The 27,231-nt window shown below is 46.4% G+C and overlaps 1 protein-coding gene across 2 annotated transcripts in view; it reads left to right on the top strand.

Moving 5' to 3' along the window:
• Nucleotides 1–1,431: 1,431 nt before the first annotated feature.
• The window catches only part of APOH (apolipoprotein H), a 104,169-nt gene continuing 78,369 nt past the window's right edge, over nucleotides 1,432–27,231 (top strand). Inside the window, exon 1 of one of the 2 annotated variants that reach the window (XM_073571165.1) lies at nucleotides 1,432–1,563. In XM_073571165.1, coding sequence (XP_073427266.1) covers nucleotides 1,494–1,563 — 70 coding nt within the window. In that variant the 5' untranslated portion in view covers nucleotides 1,432–1,493. The remainder of the gene's footprint in view (nucleotides 1,564–27,231) is intronic. The other variant, XM_073571166.1, reaches the window with a different exon arrangement.

The following is a 27,231-nucleotide window of genomic DNA, read 5'->3' as shown; positions in this document are numbered from 1 at the left end:
TGAGCTCCATCTTTTGTGGCTTGTGTATTCTGTTATAAGTTTATACTAGAATTCTATGGAGCCCAATGACGTGGGTTAGGCTAGTTTCACATTTGCGCTTTATAGCGCAGCGACGGCCGCCGCTAAACCCCGCCCCCTGCCGCGCCTCCGCCGGTAGCTCCGCCTACCGGCGCATGACGCTGCATGCGTCCCCTATCTTTATCACTGGGGGCGCAGGCCGTGCACAGTATGCATTTGGCGGCGCATGCGTCCTTTTCACAGTGCGCCGACCAGCGCCAAACGCAACCTGCTGCAGTTTGGTTGCGTTCGGCGCACCGTGAAAAGGACGCATGCGCCGCCAAACGCATACTGCGCACGGCCTGCGCCCCCAGTGATAAAGATAAAGGACGCATGCAGCGTCATGCGCCGGTAGGCGGAGCTACCGGCGGAGGCGCGGCAGGGGGTGGGGCTTAGCTGCGGCCATGCACAGGCCGTTGCTGCGCTATAAAGCGCAAATGTGAAACTAGCCTTAGAAATTAAGACAGACACTGTGTATCACAGTTCAAGATGTGTGTGTGTGTGTGTGTGTGTGTGTGTGTGTGTGTGTGTGTGTGTGTGTGTGTGTGTGTGTGTGTGTGTGTGTGTGTGTGTATATATATATATATAAAAATCTTATTGCAGAAATATGCACTTCAGCTGACAGATGCAAAGCAGACAATAAGACAGTCTCAGTCGTATGCACAAGTAGTAGTACAGACCGAGGGTGCGAATACCAGTCCAGCAATGCGGAATCCAGGACCCAGAGCCCGGGCCTAATGGAGAGCAGACCGTAGCAGAGGTGGGTGCAGAGCAGGTATAGCAGCAGAGTCCTTCCGTGGTACGTAGATACGGGAACAAGCGGGGTATCCTGAAGAGTAGGAGGGGCAAACAGGTTGCTAGTCCTTCCAGCTTGGCAGCAAGTAAAGAACAAGATACACAAGCAATGCATAGTGTGCAGAGTTCCCTTATGTATACAGCAAACAGGAAACAAGGAGTCTCAGACAGGAAACAAGATGGCCCCCGTGAAGCCAGCAACTCCATCTTGGTTAAGGGCAGAATCCATCAGAAGTAAGGGCAAGAGCAGACAAAACAGATATACAATCCCAGTCCTTACAATAATGTTTGCAGTACCTTTGTGTATCTATATGACTTCCTGATGTGGAAATAGTAGCATATAAAATCCCATTGAATTCTACATTGCTGGCATTGATAAATACAGTTTCTATGATGTTATTTACTATTTTCCCAGCCGGCATGAGTCTGTTATTTTTTTATCTGTTCTTCAGCGTGGGAGAGGTCAATGACCAAATCGGAAGGATGAGCCCACAGTCAATATGGCCTTTAGCACAGATTTTGTTCTTTTTCATACTAGTAACTGGTTAATCAGTAACATTTCTAATTTATAAAGAAGGTGCAGACTAGAAAGGTATGAACCAGTGGAGAGTGACAACATTTGGATACTGACAATTTTAAAAATGACTTGGAAAATATATTTCCTAATGGTCTTCATCCCTATCGCCATCCATTGTGACTTTGGAGATGAAGGTATAGTATTGCTGGCGACTCATTAATACCAGTATGTGCTGATTTCTGCTTCTGGGTCATTATTTCATCTTCTATAGTAGATTTGTCCTGTGTTTTGGTATTTGGTAAGTTATAGGCTTCCAAGTTTCCATCTCTAAATATCTGTCATTGTCTTGGCTCGCGACTATAAATCCTTATGACAACATTGATATTTAACAAGCAAAGGTGAAAATATTTAAATTAAAATGTATCAGACTCCTTAAAAATCCTTCGATCCACCAGAGATTGTGAAAAGCAGGATAATATCCTATATAGGAACTATAATGGCATCCATTAATAGGGCGTCAACTTTGGACATCTTGGGGCGTTACTAGAACTCCTACTTTTTCTGAAGGATAATGAGTTTATACCTAATATACTTGGTGATTTAGGATGCTACAATTATTACTATCATTAGCGATAGTTCATATTATTTTACAGTTATTCATAAAAAAAATCTTAAATTCTGAGCTAATTGATTTTGTGATATCTCTTTGAACCATTAAAGGGATCTACTATTCTCATCCAAATCCATTGCCCCCATCATGCAGCCATTAAGCAAAGTTATAAGAGGAGAGGAATGCATAAGTTTTAGGAGCTCCCATATTGGCAGCTAGAAATAGAAACAGTTTTATAATTCAGAGCGGTGATTTGTAATAATGGCTGGTATTAGTGTAAAATAAGAAAAGCATCACTATTCACATGATCTCTCCAACAATGACCCAATGCTGACCCTCCCGCAGCGCCCCCTAGGCATAGCAATCAGGTGCAGGATATGTGACCACTGCATCCAATGACTTTATTGGATGTAAGCAAAGACCAACAGTGTGTTGGGAGGGTCAGCGCTGGATTGCTGGTGGGGGGTGAGAACGAATATGTGAGTAGCGATGATTCTGGCATTTTACAGTATTGCAGCCATGTTTACAGTTTTTGTACAAGTTGGATATGCTTTTTGCTTTGTCTCTACTTTTCATACGTGGTCCTATTCCTTGGCCACCTCAGTATCCAGGACGGTTTCAGGTAATATGATGCCCGGTACCATAAAGGGCTTGTCTGGGACTTTAATATTGATCATCTATCCTTAGGGTAGGTCATCAATGTCTAATCAGTCATGGCCACAATTCCGTTGACAGAGCTGCGCAGCTCCTTACGTGTGCAGTTCTAGCCGCCACTGACAACGGAAACAGCTAACCAGTGGGGTAACGGACTTTGATGACCTATCCTAAGGATAAGCTATGTTATTGTCCTGGAAACCCATTTAATGCTAGAATCTGTTATACCATAGAAACTCAAAATTCAGTTTACAATTTTAAGGTGTTTCTGTGACAATCACTGCATTTCGATTCATGAATGATGTAAAATATACTGCATACGATCACACTGACAATATTTCTCTGTCCTTCACTCCTAAATTTCAGATAAAAGATATGAATATGCTAATATAATAATGTGTTCACCTGTCTGGGTCCTAAGGGTATACTAGTTTCCCACCTTTTTTCTTGTTCTAAAATATTTATTACTTTGCACAGGTGCACACTGATTAATGACACTTTATTATAGTTAAATATAACAAGTTTGTTGACTAAGAAAAATATGCATAATTCACAACAAAAAAAAGTATAATATTAGCACATGTCAAGCATATGAGAATCAATAGTCCATATAATCTACCGTATTTTTGGGACCATAAGATGCACTTTGTTTCCTCCAAATTTGGGAGGAAAGTGTGGGTGCGTCTTATGGTCGGAATGTAGCATGTGGGGAGGGGGCAGCGGGGAGTAAGATCGCACTGGCATAGGAGGAGGCAGGAAAATGTTGCCTGCTGCAGGAGTCCAGCCACTGGGGAAACCACGTGGTCCCAATACTTATAGTGAAGTGAATATTCATGAGCCGCTTCCCCGCTCTCCTGTCAGCTGAGCAGTGAGTGGGAGCAGCAAAGGACAGACCCACATAGTTTCCCCAGCGGATTCATACAGCACCTGGGGAGATATGTGTCCGGTGGTGGAGGGGGCAGGAGCAGGGTGGAGGGGGCAAGAGCAGAGTGCAGCAGGAGGGATCGCCACATACCTGACAGGCAGCACAGCCAGGGCTGTGCTGATGGATGCAGAATGCTCCTGTGAAGGACCTGTGGTGAGGTCATGAAGAGGGGGGGCTGGAGCATCACATGACCGCACAAAGCCCTGCCTCTTCATGATGTCATCACAGGTCCTGCAGACACCGCACTACAAAGGGTGCAGCATCTTCTTGCATGATCTGTGGTGAGGACATAAGTGGGCTCTGTGCGGATTGGATACTGCATTACCTCATCACAGTGTGGCTGGCTGGCTGCAGGACCTGCACTGAGCACAGTGAGCAGCAGCCTGTACAAGAATGAATTATAAGTAGTGTTGAGCATTCCGATACTGCAATATCGGGTATCGGCCGATATTCGCGATATCGGAATTCCGATACTGAGTTCCGATACTTTTAGTATATCGAATACCGGAATCGGAAGTTCCCATAATGCAATGAGCCAGTTTCATTTGATTCAGCCAATGAGGATCCTAAGAAGTGTGGGCACATCCTGTTAGAGCATGTTAGGCATGTAACTACTGGCGTGGCTGTGATTGGCTGCTGAAATGATTTCATGATGCACTATAAAAGCCGCCGCCGCTATTTTGGGTTCACTCTGCTGTGAATTCAGTTAGGGAGAGGACGCTGCTGTTCTGAGGAACAGTGTGACCTAGCGATTTGCTATATAATATTGTGTTTTACCCAGGCTACTTTATCAACCGCTGTAGCTTTCTTTTGCCTTGCAGCGCTGTTCACGGCTGTCTGCGAGGTCTCTGTGTGTGAGTGCAGCTCACGCTGTAGTGTGTTCTGCAGCCAGCCACCTCCGGTTGTAGTCCGCGCAGCGTGGGTCACTGCCTCATACATTGTCCTTTTTTGCATTAGTGCTGCTCATTTTTCCAGATTTCTCCTATTAGTGTGGTTCCATCTGTATCCAGCTAGAATATTTGCAAACACTATATAGGAGTAGATAGAGGAGCCTTTCTGCTGGCTTGTGCCCCGCAGCCCCAGCCAGAATAGTATTAGCCTATTTTTTGGAGCCTCATCTATTACATTGTAGGTTACCTTCCTGCATTGTAATAGCTACAAAAAGTTTGTGATACTACCGGTTTTACATCTTTGGGCACATCCAGTGTCTTTTTGTAAAAAAAAAGTTAATAAAGTTCACCAAACACTCCACTTTTCAGTTGTGTAGGCCACATTAGCTCATATTAAAGTCTAGTCCACACTTTATAAAATTAGTGTTTCTTATACCTATTAGCAGCTCTTCAGGAATAAGCACACTAAGCCCTTAGTTCTTTTCTGTCTATCTTTATCAGTCTACCAAGATGAAGAAGGCAGGGAGTAAGGCATGTAGTCGTGGGCGTGGAGTTTCTGCAGGGAGAGGACGTGGGGATTCTGTGCCTGCTGCGGGCACCAGTGACTCAGCATCCCCCAGCTGTGTAATCAGAAAGTGAAAAGAGGGAAAAGTGTCAGCAACCTCAATACCACAAATATATGGAAACATGTGCAGACCAAGCACGTGGTGGAGTTACAAAGACATACTGAAGACCTAGGCCGACTTACAGCGCCACATACCACCTCTTCAGCTCGTGCTGTAGCCTCTTCCTCCAGCTCACACACAGCTGGTTCGGCTTCCTCACAGGATCGCCATGGAAGAACCTCTGGCACTGTTGTACAGAGACACAGTGTCATTCCACCCACAGCACCCCTTTCCCTGTCATCCTCACACTCCCAGGCCACTCTACAGCCATCGGTAGCACAGGCAAACCACCCCCGAGCACAGGCTCTGAATGCTGGCATGCTGGAATACTGTCCCTTGAAATGCTCTCATTCAGGCTGGTGGAGACTGACACCTTCCGTAACATCATGGCATTGGCAGTCCCACAATACAATGTGCCCAGTCGCTTTTATTTCAGCAGGCATGCCGTCCCTGCCCTGCAAAAGCATGTGGAGGTAAAAATTATACATGCGCTACTAAATGTCATCAGTAGTAAGGTCCACCTGACCACCGATGCGTGGACCAGTAACCATGGACAGGGACGATATCTTTCCCTCACTGCCCATTGGGTAAATGTTGTGGAGCTGGGTACAGATTTTGAGAGTGGCGCTGTTCGTGTTCTGCCAACTCCAAGGAATGCAGGAATCCAGTCTGTACACATTGACTCCTCCTTATACTCCAGTTCCTCTGAGTCAGCGCAGCAGGAGCCGTCACAGTCTACCTCCACATGGACCCGTGAACGCTTACCTGTTACGTCCGATATGAGCACAGTCGTGACCAAACGTCAACAGGCAGTATTGAAATTAATTTCTTTGGGGAATCGAAGCCACACAGCACTGGAGCTCTGGAATCCCATCAAGCAGGAGAGCGACGTGTCGTTTATGCCAGCGAATCTCCAGCCAAGCATGGTAGTGTGTGACAATGGCCGAAATCTAGTTTCAGCTCTGGGCCTAGGCAACCTCACTCACGTCCCATGTCTGGCACATGTGCTCAACTTGGTCATGTAGAGTTTTTTGAGGGACTATCCGGATCTTGATGCACTGCTGCACAAGGTCCGCATAGAGTGCGCTCACTTGCGGTGTTCCAGCATGGCAAGATCGCGCATTGCAGCTCTGCAGCACCGAGTCCGCCTTCCGGAACCTTGCATCATATGTGACCTACCCACCAGGTGGAATTCAACATTACATATGTTGGAGAGGTTGTGTGAGCAGCAGGCAGCAGTAATGGAGTACCAGCTGCATCAGGCACAAACAAGTCGCACTGCGCGCCGTTCACACTTCACCACCACTGAGTGGGCCTCTATGAAGGACATCTGCCACGTTTTGCGTGCCTTCGATGATTCCACGTGGATGGCAAGTGCAGATGATGCACTAGTCAGCATGACTATCCCCCTTATCTGCCTGCTTGAAAAAACACTGCAAGCACTAAGGGAGGAGGTTGTGGAAGAGGTGGAGGATGAGGAGTCACAAATGTCATCTGCTTCTGGACAGTCTGCGCAATGTGGTTCCTCACAAAGGCCTAGCCAGGGGACACTGTGAGGAGGATGAGGAGGAGTCAATGGAGGAGGAAGACATCTGTCCAGAGGAGGGAGGTACACAATACTCTAGTAGTCAGTATGTAGAGCGAGGGTGGGGTGATGCAGAGCAGGCAGAGATGACACCTCAAGCAGGGGACAGCATTTCTTGGCCAGTTGGCAGTCTGCAGCACATGGTGGATTTCATGCTGCAGTGTGTGAGAAACGACCGCCGCATCGCCCACATTCTCAACGCGGCTGATTATTTGGTGTACACCCTCCTAGATCCTCGCTACCGGGACAACTTACAAAGCCTCATAACACCGTTGAACCGGGAGCATAAAATGCGGGAGTACCAAGACACACTGGTGCATTCCATCATGTTCTCCATTCCACCCGAGAGCAGTGCTGCTAGTGCTTTACAAAGCAGCTCAGTTTGTCGAGGCAGTGGAGGAAGCTCTGCACAAAGAGGGAGCAGAAGCAGCGCCTCAGCACAAGGCAAGACCAGTATGGCCCAAATGTGGCAAAGTTTTGTGTCCCCGCAACAAATGTCTACACCATCACAGACGGCTCCAGTCAGCAGGAGGCAACGTTTTCGTCAGATGGTGACAGACGACATGTCTTGCCCTCTCAGTGTTCTCCCACACGGCTCTTCCCCCTTCAAGTTTTGGGTCTCTAAGCTGGATACATGGCCAGAGCTTAGCCAGTATGCATTGGAGGTGCTGGCTTGCCCTGCTGCTAATGTATTATCGGAACGTGTATTTAGTGCCATAGGTGGTGTACTAACAGACCGTCGCATGTGACTATCCTCCGATAACGTTGACCGACTTACTTTTCTGAAAATGAACAAGACCTGGATCTCGCAGGAATTTGCCAGTCCTCTTCCAGATTAAATAATTGGTTGGCAACAGTGTCCAGGTATCCTGTTGTGTTCATGTTTCTACCACCTGAACTGTAATCCCTGGGCTCCAACACCGCCAGTTGCTGCACATAAGTGCCATCTGCACAGTCAACACATGCTCCAATGTTATTGGGGTTCAGTAACGTCAGCTGATCCCCTGCTGTGTGTCCAGCAATTTCTCCTGCTCTGTCCACATTCACACTACTACAGATATTACTTCCAATTAGGCCTCTGCCTCCACTCTGTTTCTAGTATTTTACTCTGGGCTCCAACACTACCAGTTGCTGCTCAGAAGTGCCGTCTGCACAGTCAACAGTTGCTCCAGTGTTACTGGGGTTCAGTAACGTCAGCTGATCCCCTGCTGTGTGACCGGCAATTTCTCCTGCTCCGACCACACTCACTGTTAGGAGTCTGATTTCTTCCTTCCCTATGATGAAATCTAGACCCTTACATGCTGCAGTCTCCTGCATTTCATCTGCGGTAGAGGAGATTGCAGAGGAGAGTGCCTTGCGGCAACTCTCTCCAGAGGCTAAGTCCTCTGTTCCCTCCACTGAGCATGCTCATGGGACGAGCTCCCATTGGAGTTCGGGAGTCACATGCTCAGGTCCTGTGTCTAATCCTTTTGGCTCCTCCTGGAGCCTTGGAGACTTCCGGAAGGTCCCGTTTGGTCTAAAAAGCGCGCATGGCTGTTCCGCCATGCGCTAGTATTTCATACTTGCTGCTGTATGTATGGTGATAGATGCTTGGACTGGTGACTGACTTATTAAGAAACCCCTTCCCTCTGATAATACGATTGTGTGAGTGTTTGGGTTCAGCCAGTAGCAGCGCTAGCGCCAGCGCGCATATGCTCCATCTTGCTCAGCAGCTTAGCGTCTGCATTGCGCCAGCGTTATTGCAGCGCCTTGCCAGATGCTCAGTTCTTGCCACGCTGCAGTTGCAGCTTTCTCTGCGTCCGCGGTTGCGATGCTTCGCATCTTATTTGACGGTAGGTCTAGACGGAGTAGTCCTGCTGTTTAACGCTACTCCTGTGACCGCGAATACAGCGACTATATCGCTGTGTGTCTGTGACTCTGAACAGACTCGGCGTTTAATTTGAGCTTATTTTCCTGCAGCTCTGTGAGTATAACAGAGTTTGCTTTTGTGCACTGAGTGCCGTTTAACCCTTGTGCACATTACCGCCTTGTGCTCTGCCTCTCTAGCAGCGGTTTTTCCATCTACCGCACGGTGGACCCCGGGTGGTGAAGGCACTTTATTTATTTTTTTAGTGTCTTCCGCCACTCCTAACAGTGACACTACTAAAGATATTAAACTTGCTCCAATTAGGCCTCTTGCTGCACTCTGTTTCTCCTGTTATCCCTGGGCTACAACACTGCCAGTTGCTGCTCAGAAGTGTCTTTGGCATGGGTACTCCCTCCTGCCCAGCCTGGTTCCAGCACGCCAGATGTTTCCGGGTAGTGTTGACGTCACTTTGCCTCCAATACAGGGCCGCAATCAGGGCATGACAGCCCTTACAAGTGTATGGGGCCCCGGTGATTGGGGGGCCCGCCCGGCGCCGGAGCACACTGGCAGCCCCAGCTGTGCGCACAGGACCTGTGATGAGGTCACAGGAGGGGAGGAGTCAGGGGTCACATGATCGGGGCCTGGACGTATACAGGACACTGCTGTGCTGCTGGCTGTCCTGTACTGCTGGATCAGGTAAAGTTTCTGTGCGGGAACGCCGGTGATTAGGGGGGCCCGGCGCCCGAGCACACTGGCAGCCCGGTCCGCGCTCGGCCCCTGGCCCCCCTACATTTTGTTCAGGCTTCTCTAGCTCCGTCTGCTGTGTGCGCATAGGACCTGTGATGAGGTCACAGGAGGGGAGGAGTCAGGGGTCACATGATCAGGGGTCTCATGTATGCAGGACTCTGCTGTGCTGGTTGTCATGGTGCTGGATGAGGTAAAGTTTCTATGTGGGGTCAGGAGGGGTTTACAGGGTGGATGTAGTAGAGCCGTGTGTGTTCTTTGTGTACGGAGCAGAGCCTCATGTGTATGAGGTGTACGGAGAGGAGCCTTGCGTGTACGAGGTGTACGGAGAGGAGCCTTGCGTGTACGAGGTGTACGGAGAGGAGCCTTGCGTGTACGAGGTGTACGGAGAGGAGCCTTGCGTGTACGAGGTGTACGGAGAGGAGCCTTGCGTGTACGAGGTGTACGGAGAGGAGCCGCGCGTGTACGAGGTGTACGGAGAGGAGCCGCGCGTGTACGAGGTGTACGGAGAGGAGCCGCGCGTGTACGAGGTGTACGGAGCGGAGCCGCGCGTGTACGAGGTGTACGGAGCGGAGCCGCGCGTGTACGAGGTGTACGGAGCGGAGCCGCGCGTGTACGAGGTGTACGGAGAGGAGCAGTGCGTGTGTACGAGGTGTACGGAGCGGAGCCGTGTGTGTACGAGGTGTACGGAGCGGAGCCGTGTGTGTACGAGGTGTACGGAGCGGAGCCGTGTGTGTACGAGGTGTACGGAGCGGAGCCTTGCGTGTACGAGGTGTACGGAGCGGAGCCTTGCGTGTACGAGGTGTACGGAGAGGAGCCTTGCGTGTACGAGGTGTACGGAGAGGAGCCTTGCGTGTACGAGGTGTACGGAGAGGAGCAGTGCATGTGTACGAGGTGTACGGAGAGGAGCAGTGCATGTGTACGAGGTGTACGGAGCGGAGCCGCTCGTGTACGAGGTGTACGGAGCGGAGCCGTGTGTGTACGAGGTGTACGGAGAGGAGCCTTGCGTGTACGAGGTGTACGGAGAGGAGCCTTGCGTGTACGAGGTGTACGGAGAGGAGCCTTGCGTGTACGAGGTGTACGGAGAGGAGCCTTGCGTGTACGAGGTGTATGGAGAGGAGCCTTGCGTGTACGAGGTGTACGGAGAGGAGCCTTGCGTGTACGAGGTGTACGGAGAGGAGCCTTGCGTGTACGAGGTGTACGGAGAGGAGCCTTGCGTGTACGAGGTGTACGGAGAGGAGCAGTGCATGTGTACGAGGTGTACGGAGAGGAGCAGTGCATGTGTACGAGGTGTACGGAGAGGAGCAGTGCATGTGTACGAGGTGTACGGAGTGGAGCCGCTCGTGTACGAGGTGTACGGAGCGGAGCCGTGTGTGTATGAGGTGTACGGAGAGGAGCCTTGCGTGTACGAGGTGTACGGAGAGGAGCAGTGCGTGTGTATAAGGTGTACGGAGCGGAGCCGCGCGTGTACGAGGTGTACGGAGCGGAGCCGCTCGTGTACGAGGTGTACGGAGCGGAGCCGTGTGTGTATGAGGTGTACGGAGCGGAACCGTGTGTGTATGAGGTGTACGGAGCGGAACCGTGTGTGTATGAGGTGTACGGAGAGGAGCCTTGCGTGTATGAGGTGTACGGAGAGGAGCCTTGCGTGTACGAGGTGTACGGAGAGGAGCCTTGCGTGTACGAGGTGTACGGAGAGGAGCCTTGCGTGTACGAGGTGTACGGAGAGGAGCCTTGCGTGTACGAGGTGTACGGAGAGGAGCCTTGCGTGTACGAGGTGTACGGAGAGGAGCCGTGCGTGTGTACGAGGTGTACGGAGAGGAGCCGTGCGTGTACGAGGTGTACGGAGAGGAGCCGTGCGTGTACGAGGTGTACGGAGAGGAGCCGTGCGTGTACGAGGTGTACGGAGAGGAGCCGTGCGTGTGCGAGGTGTACGGAGAGGAGCCGTGCATGTGTACGAGGTGTACGGAGCGGAGCCACTCGTGTACGAGGTGTACGGAGCGGAGCCGCTCGTGTACGGAGCGGAGCCGCGCGTGTACGAGGTGTACGGAGAGGAGCAGTGCGTGTGTACGAGGTGTACGGAGCGGAGCCGCTCGTGTACGAGGTGTACGGAGCGGAGCCGCGCGTGTACGAGGTGTACGGAGAGGAGCAGTGCGTGTGTACGAGGTGTACGGAGCGGAGCCGCTTGTGTACGAGGTGTACGGAGCGGAGCCGTGTGTGTATGAGGTGTACGGAGCGGAGCCGTGTGTGTATGAGGTGTACGGAGAGGAGCCTTGCGTGTACGAGGTGTACGGAGAGGAGCCTTGCGTGTACGAGGTGTACGGAGAGGAGCCGCGTGTACGAGGTGTACGGAGCGGAGCCATGCGTGTACGAGGTGTACGGAGAGGAGCCGCGTGTACGAGGTGTACGGAGAGGAGCCGCGTGTACGAGGTGTACGGAGAGGAGCCTTGTGTGTACGAGGTGTACGGAGAGGAGCCGCGTGTACGAGGTGTACAGAGCGGAGCCGTGCGTGTACGAGGTGTACGGAGCGGAGCCTTGTGTGTACGAGGTGTACAGAGCCGCTCGTGTATTTTGGCATTGAGGGGCCCCATTAAAAAGTTATTAAGTAACGTGGGTGGTGGGCACTTATGGCCGTGTAAAGGGGATAAGGGAAACCACGCTTCAGATAGGACTTCTGCAGCAGCTGCGATATGACTGCGGCTCTCATGCTGGGAGTGCACGGCTCTGTGAGGCAGCGGCTCCATCCAGCTCAATAAACCTGTTTCCCTCTGAGGGGCTGCAGTGCCATTGTGGGACGGGGAGCCTTAGGGTAAATCCCCGTGTTGTACCCCACAGGGGCATACTCCCACCCACCTGCCCTATATTCTGTGCTGCAGAGCCGGCTCTTGCCCACTTACCCCACTGTTACAGATTGCCCTATGTGCATGAGATGTCATCTTCTAGGGGGTCTTTCACTTGTCCCCAGATGACTCCCAATGCAGTAAACAAAGCCCCCCAGTCCTCTCCCTCCCCTGCTCTAGCTGCAGGGCTCAGACATAGGGGAGGGGGTAATATTATCTAGTCTTTTCTTTCCTCAAGGATTTTTTGGGGTCACCTTTTGACAACTCTTATGAAGTCACCTGCTCTATTCTCAATGTGCAAGGCAGTGGAGAAGTCTGCTTTGGTTTGACCTCATGCGAACTTGTTCCTCCCCCCCATAAAAGCTTCACACTTCTCATATGTTGGTGTTTTTGCAGTGTAAAATTGACTGGGGGCTTTATAGCTCCACTGGTTCTCAGTCCGTTCTGTCTGTGCCATTTTTAGGGTCAGGGCTCTTTTGTGGGGTTTTGACAGAACAGATTTGTGATGGTAATGTAACATAAAGCGCAGTCCTGGAACCATTAGATACTTATACTGTAGATACGCATTGATATTTCTCCAGGAAATGTGTGAGTAAATACAAACGAGTGGTAGATTCCCACTCAAATGCGCATTTTAAAATCCACAGTGTGTCACTTGTATGTGACAAGATCCACACGTGTGACATGATTTTGTTGCGGAAAGTCCACATTGAATGTGCTGCTTGTGCGCATACTCTTAGAGCTGACCCTCACTACAGGTCGAGTGCTGAACATTGGGCATTTTCTAGTTTCTGATTAGAGCACAAAGAAATCCCCTATGTCAATGTCATGCAGGTAAATTCATATGATTGGCAGTTCACTATCAGATCTGTAGCAGTGGGGGGGACATATTAGTCAGGGACATGGCAGCCCCTCCATTCTCAGCTTGTCATCTTTGACCGCTGGGACCTCGGATACAAGTGTCAGCGCTGATCATTGGCGATTTGCTAGCACAGTCCGTGTCTACAGAAGCATGTCTGGTCTGAAGTGCTGATGTCTGCGATCTCTCATGTTTTGGGGTGCACATACACCTTACATAGATGGCAGCCAAAAGCCCTTTTCTGGGGTCCTAAAGCGATGTTTGAATGGAGCATGAGGGATTTTGTGTGACCATCGCCCATAGGCTGTGCCAGCGCGCCACATGGTGGGACCGGGCTGAGAGCAGAAAATGGTGACCGTGGACGGCAGCGGGACTGCGAGGCGCAGATGGCAGGCACTGGGAGACCAGCCACGAGGCGGTGTCAGTGAGCGAGCAGGGTGATTAGACTGTCTGTCTGTCTCTGACTCTCTCCGACGTCTCTGTGGCTCTGTCTCCGGTGGCATGGCGGCGGTGCCCAAAGAGCCATGACGGGGGGAACAGAATCTGGGGGTCTCATTGGGTACAATTACATTGACTTAATATGTGACCAACCTAATATAAGGTGTGAAAAATGAGGATGATTGACCTCATGGAGATCAACATCCAACACTGCGGAGACACCATCACGTGTTTCTCAACGCAGTGATTCTAGAGCACTGCCCCCATCCCTTATGGGAAATATGCAAAACGTGCAAAACAGAAGCCGCGGAGACACCATCACATGTTTCTCAACGCAAGCAATGACTAGCCAGGTCTTTCACCGGGAAGGAACAACCACGGGAAGGGCAGTCTCCAATGAAGGAAACCACCTATGCCAAAACATGGTATCCATCCACAGACAGCTGTTTCGGGGTATTTGCCCCTCATGAGTGTGGAGTAGGAAACCTAATATAAGGGACTGCTTGCTGGAGTAGGTTAGAGTTAGACGGGCACTGACGGTATCATCTGGTCATTGTCTGAAGATGGATGCACAATAATGGTTAAAAAAGTTACCAAATGTTTAATAGGTTAGAGTAGAGTAGGGCCCTGTCAATAGAGTCTACCTTGTCATGGTGGCAGGCTTAAAAAATCTTTTGGGCAAAACTAAAGCTGATGGCTATGTATGTGATATGGTGCTAATGTGAGATTGGTGAGGGCGTGATGTAGAAGGGAAGTTTTTCCAAGAAAGGGCGGAGGGATTTTGGAAGGTTCACGGTGGTGGAGGAGGAGCTAGGGTGGAGGCGGAACTGGGGGTGGAGCCTGGGCGGAGTCTCAAGGGGGGCCCCATAAATTTTGCCAGTATGGGGCCCCAAAATTCCTAGTGGCAGCCTTGCTCCAATACGTTGTCCTGTCGTGTTGCGGTCGGGTTAGCCGACTCTATGGCGCCTGCAGTTTAGGTGCTTTCTATGTGGGCGGCGGGATCTGGCAATGAAGGCTGGTTCCGTAGTGCCAATAGGACAAGCTCCCCCTGTAGGACTGTGGGTTTCAGTAACTTCGGCCGGCTCGCGGCCTTGCAACTTTTTTTTTCATGTGTACCTTCTGCTGCCTATCTGAGTTCCAGTACCATTAGCTGGTTCTTTGGAAGTCAATACTGAATATGGCCCCCTGGGTTCCAGTAACATCAGCTGGTTCCAGGCAGAGCCTTTGGCTTAGGTGCCTCCTTCTCAGTATCCGAGTTCCACCAACATCTGCTGGTCCTTGGTAGTGCTTTCTGGCACAGGTACCTCCTGCTTAGTAAACGGGTTCCAGTACCATCAGCTGGTCCTCGGTAGTTCCATTGGCTCTTGTACCTTCGGCTACCCATCCAGGTTCCAGTACAGTCAGCTGGTTCTCAGCAGTTCCTCAGCCTTCTTGTACCTTCTGCTACATTTCCAAGTTCAAGCTTTTTTAAATGGTTTTTGGTAATCACTCTGGATCTCCGTGACAACGACCCTGGAGACGACAACCCTGAAGACCACCCCGAAGAAGACGACGACCCCGAAGAAGACCAAGAAGATGACCCTGAAGAGTCTGATGAAGGAGAAAGTGGGAGAAGTAAAAAGGTGAAGAGCATGGAAGCAGTGAAACATAAATATCAATGTCTTTGTAACTCCGAACGTCTTAAAAAAAAAAATTAATTCCTGCTATTCCATTTGATTTTGCTAAACCTCTATGCCTTTAATGTCTCCTCCACCTCCCCCAATACATTCTACATTATTCTTAGTTGTTTTCCTTCATGTAGAATTAACCTACAAGGAAAGTAAGGGTTTATTTTCATTCTGATATTTTTGTCCCATTGACTTGCATTGGTTTCCAGTATAGGAATCGTCGATAGCCGATATTTTTGGGGTATCGGTCCAATCCAATCCGATATTTCCCTATATCGGAAGGTATCGCTCAACACTAATCATAAGGTTAGTAACTGCAGAACATAAAAATCACTCTGACATCCTGTGGTGAACTATAACTCCCAGCATGCCATATGATCTGCAGGACATGCTGAGAGTTATAGTTCTCCCTTGGGATCTTAAAGCAGCACTCCAGTGTTATTTTTCAGTGCTGGAGTGGTGCTTTAAATATAAGCCCTGTGCCCCCATTCTATACTCACCCTCCAGCGTCTTTATACAGTACTTTACAGACAACACACTAGTCTCGCAGAACCATCATCTACCTGTAGCTCCCAACATAATAGCATACTATTATGTATATTAACACCACATATAATATGTTATTTATGTTATTAAATATTTTACCACTTTTTTTGGTTCAAATATATTTTTTTCCCTATTTTCCACCTCTAAAACCTGGGTGCGTCTTATAGTCTGAAAAATATGGTATATACTACCTGTAAATTATTCACGATCGCAATACCTTTCAGCCATTGACTATTATGTGTCCTTTCCTAATTGGTCTAGTCACTTTGTTCTGATGTAATTGATGTAATTTGCCATCATTGAATTCTGACATCACAACTTTTCACAGTTTCACCACTGCCTTACTTTGCAAAGAAGTCTATCTAGCTGTGGACACAGCAACCATAAACCTCATACACTGGAAAAATGTCCATATGCATATTTAACATATATATATACAGTGAAGAGCAAAAGGTAGCAATGTTTTGAACTTTTAACTTTCAGGCTCCATATCTCATCATCCCCTACTGCTTTAGACAAGAAACCACCATCATTTTATAGACAATCTTCTTAGTATTTCATACAAAAATTTGAATAGCAACTATTTAGCATGTGATTAGTTATATAGATTCTTATCATGTTACTATATTGTTACGGTCTTGCTTCTGGGAGCGGAAAAATATTTTTCTTCCTGAATACTACAAAATACAACCTGTTCTCACATTCCCTAATAGCTCAGTGTATTATTTGGTGAAAGGTCATCTAATATATAAAGCTGAATGTGTGTGTATGTTTGAATGTATGTGTGTATGTCCGGCATTGGCATCTGCACCGTCGCAGCTACAGTCACACGTCTGGACCCCAAGAGTGTCATAGGCTATGTTGTGAGGTGAAATTTTAACCCCGTGCATTCCAATTCGCCAAACAATTTTGCCCCTAGTACATAATGGGGGGAAAAAGTGTATGTATGTATGTACGCATATGTGTGTATGTCCAGGATTGGCATCTGCACCGTCGCACCTACAGCCACAAAATTTTGCACAGTCACATGTCTGGACCCCGAGAGCATCATAGGCTATGTTGTGAGGCGAAATTTTAACCTCGCGTGTTCCAATTCACCAAACAATTTGGCCTATTATTCTTATCATTTCTATGGTGTTACCATCCTTCTGTAAAGCTGGGAATAACACAATTTATTACCGTGACAACACAGACCACCCTCTGACACAGACTGCAGGGGGAGCCCAGTATCACACAGGATAGGATTAGATACACGGCTCAGCAGTCAGTATCACACAGGATAGGATTAGATACACAGCTCAGCAGTCAGTATCACACAGGATAGGATTAGATACACAGCTCATCAGTCAGTATCACACAGGATAGGAATAGATACACAGCTCAGCAGACAGTATCACACAGGATAGGATTAGATACACAGCTCCTCACATAGTATCACACAGTATAGGATTAGATACACGGCTCAGCAGTCAGTATCACATAGGATAGGATTAGATACACGGCTCTGCAGTCAGTATCACACAGGATAGGATTCGATACACGGCTGAGCAGTCAGTAACACATGATAGGATTAGGTACACGGCTCAGCAGTCAGTATCACACAGGATAGGGTTAGATAGATGGCTCAGCAGACGGTATCACACAGGATAGGATTGGATACACTGCTCTGCAGTCAGTATCACACAGGATAAGATTAGATACATGGCTGTGCAGTTAGTAACACATGATAGGATTAGATACACAGCTCAGCAGAAAGTATCACACAGGAGAGGATTAGGTACACAGCTCAGCAGACATTATCACACAGGATAGGGTTAGATACACAGCTCAGAAACAGGATGTGCCAAAGGAGAGGACATTTTCATTCCAAGAATTCCACTCATTCCATCTGATTTGTTTTTTGATTTTAAACGCCTCCAGTTTCCAGTTCAACTGTTATTTGCAATGCCCATTAACAATGCTCAGGGACAGTCCTTGAAAGTAGTAGGGATCGATTTGCAATCTCCATGCTTTTCTCATGGTCAACTTTACGTGGTCTATTCAAGAGTTGGAACTGCCAAAAATCTGTTCATCTTTGCACCGAAAGGAAAAACCAAAAATCTTGAATGAGTTGAAAATAAAATACTATCAATACTTGGGTAATCGTTTAGTTAATTTGTGTTGCAAATCTGTAGTGTTGAATATATGATGTGAAATGTTTTTATGTGCAATATAATCATTATAATTTGATATAACTAACCACAGTTGGTTACTATGCCCAGGCAACGCCGGGCTCTTCAGCTAGTTGGTTCTAATTGAGGAACAGCCATGAAGAAAATTTCCCAAGAAAAGAGAAACCGCATCATCCAGCTCATCAATAGCGGTGTCTTGGCCAAGAAAATTGTTAAACTGCATCATGTAACATACATAGTTTTGAAGGCTGAAGTAAGACCTTATGTCCATCTAGTTCAGCCTATTTTTAGTGCAGCTGTTCTGCATTGTTGATCCTGGGGAAGGCAAAAAACCCACAGAGTAGAAGCCAATTTTCTCCATAGGGAAAAAAATTCCTTCCCCTAAGCTGGGTCAACCATCTACCTATAATATTGTTATTTGTAACCTTCTATACTGTTACTCACAAGAAAAGCATCCATTCCTTTCTTAAATTCATTCAGTGAGTTGGCCATCACCACTTCCTCAGGAAGAGAATTCCAGAACCTCACAGCTCTTACCGTGAAGAACCCTCTTCTATGCTGGTGCAGAAATTGTCTTTCCTGTGAGTGCCATGACAGTTGGAAGAATACCAATAAATACAATAAAGTCTATCCATCCATTCAGAAGCCAAAATGTGGATGCCCAGGCAAAATATCGGAGTCAACAAGTCGGCTCATCTCAAGGTCTATCGGCTCTGGTGTGACAAACACGGCCGTGGAGGTGGCTTGTATGCTCCATAATAGTGAGAACACAGATGTCAATACAAGCGGGGTGCAACGCACACTAGACAAGTCTGGAATGGTGGCCCAAAAAAAAGGTGAAGAAGCCTCAACTTCAATATTGTCACAAGATGCATCAGTTCGAATTTGCAAGCAAGTACGAAAAGTGGACATTTAAAGATTTGAAAAGGATGATGTGGAGCGATGACATGAAAATCAGTAGACTAGGCTCTGATGGGTGCAAATGAGTATGGAAGAAACAAGGGGAAAAGGGGCTAACAGTTTGAGAAATTGAAGTAAATGTCAAGTTCACTGGACAAAGCCTGATGATATGGGGTTGTTTCACAGCCAAAGGCATTGGATACTTGACCAGGATCAATGGTGGTCTCAATGCTGGCCTATATATGAGTATCCTACAAGTTGAGTTACTTTGTAAAGTCAAGTACTATGGGTATGAGAAGGATGACATAGTGTTCCAACAGGAGAACAACAGCATACATTGAGATTGGTGAAGAAATTGTTCAATGACGATGAAGTAGAGGTGCTAGAATGACCCTCACAGTCCCCAGACCTCAACCCAATCAAAAACTTGTGGGTAGAATTGAAGAAAAAACTGTGCATACCAAAGTGGGGTGACCAGTATGCACCAAGAAGAGACCTGAGATCAAATTTCAGTCAACATGTTTGAATCTGACCAAGAGCATGCCCAGAAGGATTCAGGCAGTGCTGAAAGCCAAAGTTGGATTTACAAAATACTAACTAAATAATAAAAATTTAAGGTTAGATCTTTAGGAGCAAAACAGTAACAATGCATTGACAAGAATCTGTATATCTAATCATATGCTAAATAGTTGCAAGTCAAATTTGAGTACGACATAGCCAAGATGATTGTCTATAAAATAAAGGCAGTCTCAAGTTCACAGCAGTAGTGGATGGTGATATATGAAGCCTGAAAGTTAAAAGGTCAAAACATTGTCACCCTTTTGCTCTTCACTGTATATATATTGTTACAGGGTCACTGGCACAGTATATTTGCGGAGATACAGTATGTGTCATGAAGATTGCTTTCTACCGTGATCTAGAAGCCCTCAGGATTACCTCACGGCTGCTTCTCCAGACTGCAGACACTCATTCCCTCTCCTGGGAACTCTCAGATGCTGGCAGCCATTACACACAGCCACTTCACATGCTGTTAGCCAGGAAGCCCCATCTCAGCGGGACCTTCCACACTGGACCAACCGATCCCAGCATTCACCACACGTGACCTATCCTGGCCACCTTATACGGTCCGCAGCCACGCCCACCAGGTCACATGGCTATGACCTCATCAGAGGTCCTTGAACCATCCACACATTTTTATCACAATGTTCTCAAACACACCCCATGGGTGAGTTTGAAGGTAACTGGGTCCGCCCGTCACCCCAGTTACCTGGAGACTTCTCCCTGACACATTGAAACAACACCTCAGCAATATCATTGCTGATTGACACACACACATAAGTCTCCATCTCAAGGCCACCCACCTTGAGATACATAATGGTCCTTCAGGATTCTGCCACTCATCCCCTCTCTTGGGACATCCACACAGCGCCCCCTAGCGGACACAGTGGTCACTACACCACAATGTATATACATTTGAAATCTATATAGACATATCCACAAATACATATAAACATTTCAGTTTTCTATGCTTCCATTTATATATACACACATGAATATTTTGTTATTATTACACTAGACCTTTACTTGATTGTTCCAGTCCTCTGCTTGGTCATATTTGCGACATTCGGTTAATTTGAGTTTAAATCACTTGACTATTGACATATGAAGTTTAACTATCTTAGTAAGATATTGAATTGTTTTTTGTTGTATAACTGAGTTTCTTGTATAAAAAAAAGAAGTAAAGTAAACATCAAGACAATTTCTGACATCTATTAGGAAACAGTTATTGCACCAAAAGAGTGAGAAGTTTGATCACTCATCAGACTGTCGTATGAACGTTCATTTCAAGATTATTGGTCCATTTACAGTGAGCTTTCCAAAGGGCATGTCTCCAGGTCATAATTAATTAATTTTTGGTCTCTTTTTTTTATTCCCATTACTTCCATAAATATTTCTTTTTTGTTTTTGTGTAAGTCTGCTATGAGGTTAAGTCCCTTCTCTCGGACAAGCTGTGAGTCAGGGAAGTCAAAGAGTCTGAGGGCAAGGGAGGGTATGTCGTAAAAAGAGGGGAGATACAAAGGCGTAGTCAGGTCAGTGTCCGGGGTCAGAATTCCAAGGTCAGAGTGCATTGAGGCATAAGGGGTAATACAAACAGGTAGTCAAAGTGCTAATCCAAGGTCCGACAACAAAGATCAAAAAATCAGAGTACAGAGTACACAACACAGAGCAAACACACCACTTAGTTGAAAGCAATGACAGGTAATAGTCCCAGCATAGCCAGCCAGCTTAATGGCCAAGAAATTATCCTGAAAGGGCATCAAATGGAGGATTTTCAGCAGGCCTGGCTTAATTGGGCTGCAAGTAAATCTCATACCCAAACTGACAGTCCAGCACGTCCCTGCTATCTATAGGTTGACCGAGTGGTCACTCAATGCACCGGACCCCCAGATTTTCCAGTAAATTTCAAGTGGGAGGCCCTGACCAACCAATGGGATTTCACTTCTCGAGCTAGGACACAGGATCTCTCATCGATGCCTTATCCCCTCCAGTGGATGAGGTATTGGATAGAATTTTGGACCCTTCAAGAATCCATGAACATCTGAACCTCACACTCCAAGCCACTATCGACTGAAACCAGAGAAATTTGGGATGAAGGCAATACCAAGGGGACAAACTCCTTTAATAGGGATCTATAAAAAAACAATAGGGATCCAAAGAGACAGAAAAAGTTTCAATCTAAAAGTCACAGGATTGACTACTTCCAGAATCTCATAAGGACCAATGAATGTAGTAACCAACTTCGCCAACGGCACTTTATGTTAAGCAAACTTTATCACCTACCCTTAAGACAGGACCCACCTAACGTTTTCTATCAGCCTTACATTTTTGGAGAATCCAAGTGGTCCCAATGTTCTTTTGAACCTCCCTCCAGACATTCCCAAGTTTCTGTATGGTATCATTCATCCCAGGACATTCAGAACTTATCCTAGAAAATTCTTCAAAATGGGGATGGCAATCATAATAACAGATAAATGGCAAGGTTTCAATAGATTGATTGAACTGACTATTAAAGGCGAACTCAGCGAAAGATTAGAATGAGAACCAGTCCTCCTGCTGAGCCGCAACAAAGCACCTTAAAATTTGTTCCAGACTGATTTGACATCTCTGCCTGACCAATGGTTTCATGTTGGTAGGCAGAGGAAACTAAGAAGTCAATCTCCAGTTTACTGCAAAATGTTCTCCAGAATTTAGAGATAAATTGCACTCCCCTATCAGACACAATCTTATGAGTGCTCACATGCAACCTTACAATATGAGAAATAAACATGGAAAGTGTCTCTGCATTAGGTAATCCTGAGAAACGAACAAAATGAGCTTGTTTGCTGAATCAGTCAACTTTCACCCAAATAACAGTTATTCCGTCCTCAGCTAAATGTACGGGGTTCATATAGCTTATACGGGTAGCTAAACCGCTATACCGGGGGTCCAATAAGAAGACTGTAGGTTGAATCTGTGTTTATTGAACGCGATGGTATATGGATGCATGGTGAAACTACAAATAAGCACATAATACAAACAATCAGTATAGCTACATAAAATACATATATACATTACAGATTACCTGCGCTAACAGCTACCCGGGGGAGCTAACTAAGCGGGGTGATCTAGGACAGGAATTAGATGAAAGAAGAGTGATTACGTAACGACGATGCTGACACAAGGGGAGGTAGAGAAATGAGATTTCCACAAGAAGCAGGCTTGGCAGAAAATGGCAGACTGGACAGAGAAAGGGGGCAGTCTTAGACCATGATGCCTTGTAACTTACCCAGGATACATTGGGAATTGGAGGGAATGAATCAGGAAGTACAATGTATGACATCATGCAGTTATAATTTTTGGCCACTAGATGGAGCTAAGGAAACAATAAACATTAACTAAGGAAAAACTGAATATCCTGGACATACAGCAATATGGTATGCTTTCAAAACAGGTAACTAAGAGTCATTTCTTATGTTGGAGAAAGAACAACAGTTTTCCCACCAGACAGAGGCAGATGTCTGATGAAATACAGTCATGGCCAAAAGTTTTGAGAATGACACAAATATTATATTTTCACATGATCTGCTGGCCTCTGGTTTTTATGTGTGTTTGAGATGTTTTTATCACATACAGAAATATAATTTCAATCATATTATGAGTAGCCAAAGGTTATATTGACAGTTAGATTGAGTTAATGCAGCAAGTCAATATTTGCAGTGTTGACCCTTCTTCTTCAGGACCTCAGCAATTCTCCCTGGCATGCTCTCAATCAACTTCTGGATCAAATCCTGACTGATAGCAGTCCATTCTTGCAAAATCAATGCTTTTATTTTGTCTGAATTTGAAGGTTTTTGTTTGTCCACCCGTCTCTTGATGATTGACCACAAGTTCTCAATGGGATTAAGATCTGGGGCGTTTCCAGGCCATGGTCCCAAAATCTCTATGTTTTGTTCCCTGAGCCATTTAGTTATCACCTTTGCTTTATGGCAAGGTGCTCCATCATGTTGAAAAGGGCATTGTTGATCGCCAAACTGCTCTTGGACGGTTGGGAGAAGTTGCTCTTGGAGGACATTCTGGTACCATTCTTTATTCATGGCTGTGTTTTTAGGCAAGACTGAGAGAGAGCCCATTCCCTTGGCTGAGAAGCCACCCCACACATGAATGGTTTCAGGATGCTTGACAGTTGCTTGACAGTTGGCATGAGACAAGACTGGTGGTAGCGCTCACCTGGTCTTCTCCGAATAAGCCGTTTACCCCAGTCATCAGCAGTCCACTCCCTGTACCTCTTGCAGAATATCAGTCTGTCCATGATGTTTTTCCTGGAGAGAAGTGGCTTCTTTGCTGCCCTCCTTGAGACCAGGCCTTGCTCCAAGAGTCTCCACCTCACAGTGCGCGCAGATGCACTCACACCTGCCTGCTGCCATTCCTGAGCAAGCTCTGCACTGCTGGTAGCCTGATCCCGCAGCTGAAACACTTTTAAGAGACGGTCCTGGCACTTGCTGGTCTTTCTTGGGCGCCCTGGAGCCTTTTTGGCAACAAGGGAACCTCTCTCCTTGAAGTTCTTGATGATGCAATAGATTGTTGACTGAGGTGCAATCTTTCTAGCTGTGATACTCTTCCCTGTTAGGCCATTTTTGTGCAGTGCAATGATGACTGCACATGTTTCTTTAGAGATAACCATGGTTAACAGAAGAGAAATAATGATGCCAAGCACCAGCCTCCTTTTAAAGTGTCCAGTGGTGTCATTCTTACTTAATCATGACAGATTGATGGAGCAATCACTGAAACGATGTTAGCTGGTCCTTTTAAGGCAGGGCTGCAATGATGTTGAAATGTGTTTTGGGGGATAAAGTTCATTTTCTAGGCAAATATTGACTTTGCAAGTAATTGCTGTTAAGCTGATCACTCTTTATAACATTCTGGAGTATATGCAAATTGCCATTAGAAAAAATGAAGCAGTAGACTTTGTAAAAATTAATATTTGTGTCATTCTCAAAACTTTTGGCCATGACTGTACAGTGGGGAAAATGTATTACGTTAAGCACCAGTTGTGCAAGTTCTCCCACTTAAAAAGATGAGAGAGGCCTGTAATTTACATCATAGGTAGACCACAACTATGAGAGTCAAAATGAGAAAACAAATCCAGAAAATCACCTTGTCTGATGTAACAAGATTTATTTTTCAAATTATGGTGGAAAATATGTATTTGGTCACCTAAAACATGCAAGATTTCTGGCTCTCACAGACCTGTAACTTCTTCTTTAAGAGGCTTCTCTGTCCTCCACTCATGTCCTCTGTCCTCCATTCATTACCTGTAGTAATGGCACCTGTTTGAACTTGTTATCAGTATAAAATACAACTGTCCACAACCTCAAACAACTGCCCCTCCAAAAAAAGTCTCTATTCCTCAAAGGCCAATTTGTCAGCAAGTAACTCACGATTCCCCCTATTATAGCAGATCAGAATTTAAAAAAAAAAAAATACACATGGACGTAGGTTGGTCAGAGTTTTGGACCCCTGTTATAAAATGGTCCCTACCCCGACCTCTGAAGCATCCACCTGCACAAAGAAAGGCTCTTGAAGATCAGACTCAATGAGAAAAGGAGCAGATATGAAACACTCTATTAATCTTTTAAAAGCCCTAATAGCATCTGGAGACCAAACCTTGAGATCTGTCCCCTTACATTTAAGGTCAGTAAGAGATTTGGCAATCTGAGAAAAACCCTTAATTAATTTTCTATAATATTTGTTTAATCTAAGAAAGTGTTGCAATGTCTTAAGGTCACAAGGTTGAACCCATTCAATTATGGCCTGCACCTTCCCAAGGTCCATCTTAAACCATTCTGCTAACATAATAAACTCCAGAAACAAAATTTCCTGAGCTGAAAACACATTTCTCTAATTTAGCAAGCAAAGAGTCCTCCCTAAATCTTTGTAAAACTACATGTTCCTGGTGAAAGTCCAAATTGGGTGAGGAAATTAGAATATCATCAAGGTAAATAACAACAAATCTTTCAATGCAATTAGAAAAAATATAATTCATACAATTTTGAAATACATCAGGTACACTGGGTAACCCAAATGGCATGCCAACATTTTCAAATATACCCTCAGATGTTAAAAACACCGTTTTGCACTCATCACTCTTCCGTGTGCATATCAAATTGTAAGCCCCCTAAGATCAAGTTTAGAAAACCATTTAGCCTCCATTAGCTGATTATGTACTGTAGGTCGGGGATGAGTGGAAGTGGATAAGTATTCTTAACTGTGATTTTGTTCAGTTATCAAAAATTGAGGCAAGGACGGACACCCCTATCTTTTTTTTCTTAAAAAGAAAATTCCAGCAGCTACAGCGGAGGAGGAAGGACAGATATGACTCTTTCGTCAACATAGTTTTTCATGGCAATTCACTCAGGCTTAAAAAAATAGTAAAGGCGAGACCTCCTCAACAATCACCAAGACTAGGGTGTTCTCCCAGTGTGCTTGCCTGAGGATGAGTTGGATAATTTTTGAGAAAATGTCCAGCGAGACAGAGCCCAAGATGGTCCCAACATTTACTTTCCACAGCACGAAAACTGGCAATTCCAACTTCCATTGACTTCACCTCAGGAGGACGGACATGTTCAGTGGAAAGGGCACCTTGTTGATCACCACGTCTCTCCTGAATCCTGCGGTCCATGAGTATGGCCTGGGTCATTGCCTCCACCAAAGAACAGTGTCCTTAAGAGCTTAGGAAAGTCCCCCGTAGAATTGACACCTGAGGGCCTTATTGTTCCACTGAACTTCATTAGATCATTGCCAGAATTCAATACTATAGTCTTCAGTGGTGTGTCTCTCCCTGTGTCTGACTCATGATCTTAGCCTCCACGACCCTAATTCTATCAAGTTCATCAAACAGTAACTCACACCTGAGGTATAAAAAAAGGCATTGACAAAAGCCCATTTTAGGGAACAGGGAGCTAAAGATAATGCCCAGTTCTGGGGACCCCCTTGCAGGAGAGACATAATTTTTCCCACCACCTGGGACTCATCACTCTGGTATTCCTTAGTCAGATTCTGCATCATTTGCATCTGATTTGCCACCTGATCACAGAAAGTGTGACCAGGGTCCATACTGATGAAAGAGACAAATGCATGGTTCAGTCGTAATGTGATGCTGAGTCATTTCTCATGGATAAGCAGTGAGTCAAGGAAATCAAGAAGTCTGAGGTCAAGAGCCAGGAGGGTATATCACAAACAGAGTGAATAGATAAGGGCATAGTCGGCACGGTGGCTCAGTGGTTAGCGCTGGGGTCCTGGGTTCAAATCCCACAAAGGACAACATCTGCAAGGAGTTTGTATGTTCTCCCTGTGTTTGCGTGGGTTTCCTCCGGGTACTCTGGTTTCCTCCCACTTTCCAAAGACATACTGATAGGGAATTTAGATTGTGAGCCCTTCGGGGACAGTGCAAACTGTAAAGCGCTGCGGAATTTGTTAGCGCTATAAAAAAATAAAGATTATTATTATAGTCAGATCACAGTCCGGGGTCAGGCAAAATGGGTAATATAAACTGGAACTAGCCAAAAGGAAAAGTCAAGATCAGAAATATCAGAGTACAGAGCACAGAACATACACACCTCTGAGCTAAAAGCTTTGACTAATAATAGCACAGCATAGCCATCCAACTAAATGTCCAAGCAATCAACCTGAATGGGCGGCACCTGGAAGATTTCCAACAGGCCTGGCCTAATTGGGCTGCACTGAAATCCCATGCACAAAACCGACAGCCCAGCATGCCTCCGCATACTATAGGACCACCGAGCTGTCACTCACAATGCTGACAGACTGGCATGCCCCTCCAATCCAGAGGACAGCTGAGTGGTCACTCACTGCATCCATAGGACATAGTGAGCAGGAGGAATGTGACATCCGCCATAAGGTTATGGTTATAGTTATGGACCTTATAATTTAGTGCTAGTTTTCATGGTCTTTATCAAGGAGAGATA

Source organism: Dendrobates tinctorius, unplaced genomic scaffold, assembly GCF_039654945.1.
Source record: "Dendrobates tinctorius isolate UK_male_01 unplaced genomic scaffold, ASM3965494v1 ptg000028l, whole genome shotgun sequence".
In the NCBI taxonomy this organism is placed as follows: Eukaryota; Metazoa; Chordata; class Amphibia; order Anura; family Dendrobatidae; genus Dendrobates; species Dendrobates tinctorius.
Note: the sequence above shows the minus strand (reverse complement) of the source record. Positions and strands in the feature narration are given on the sequence as shown.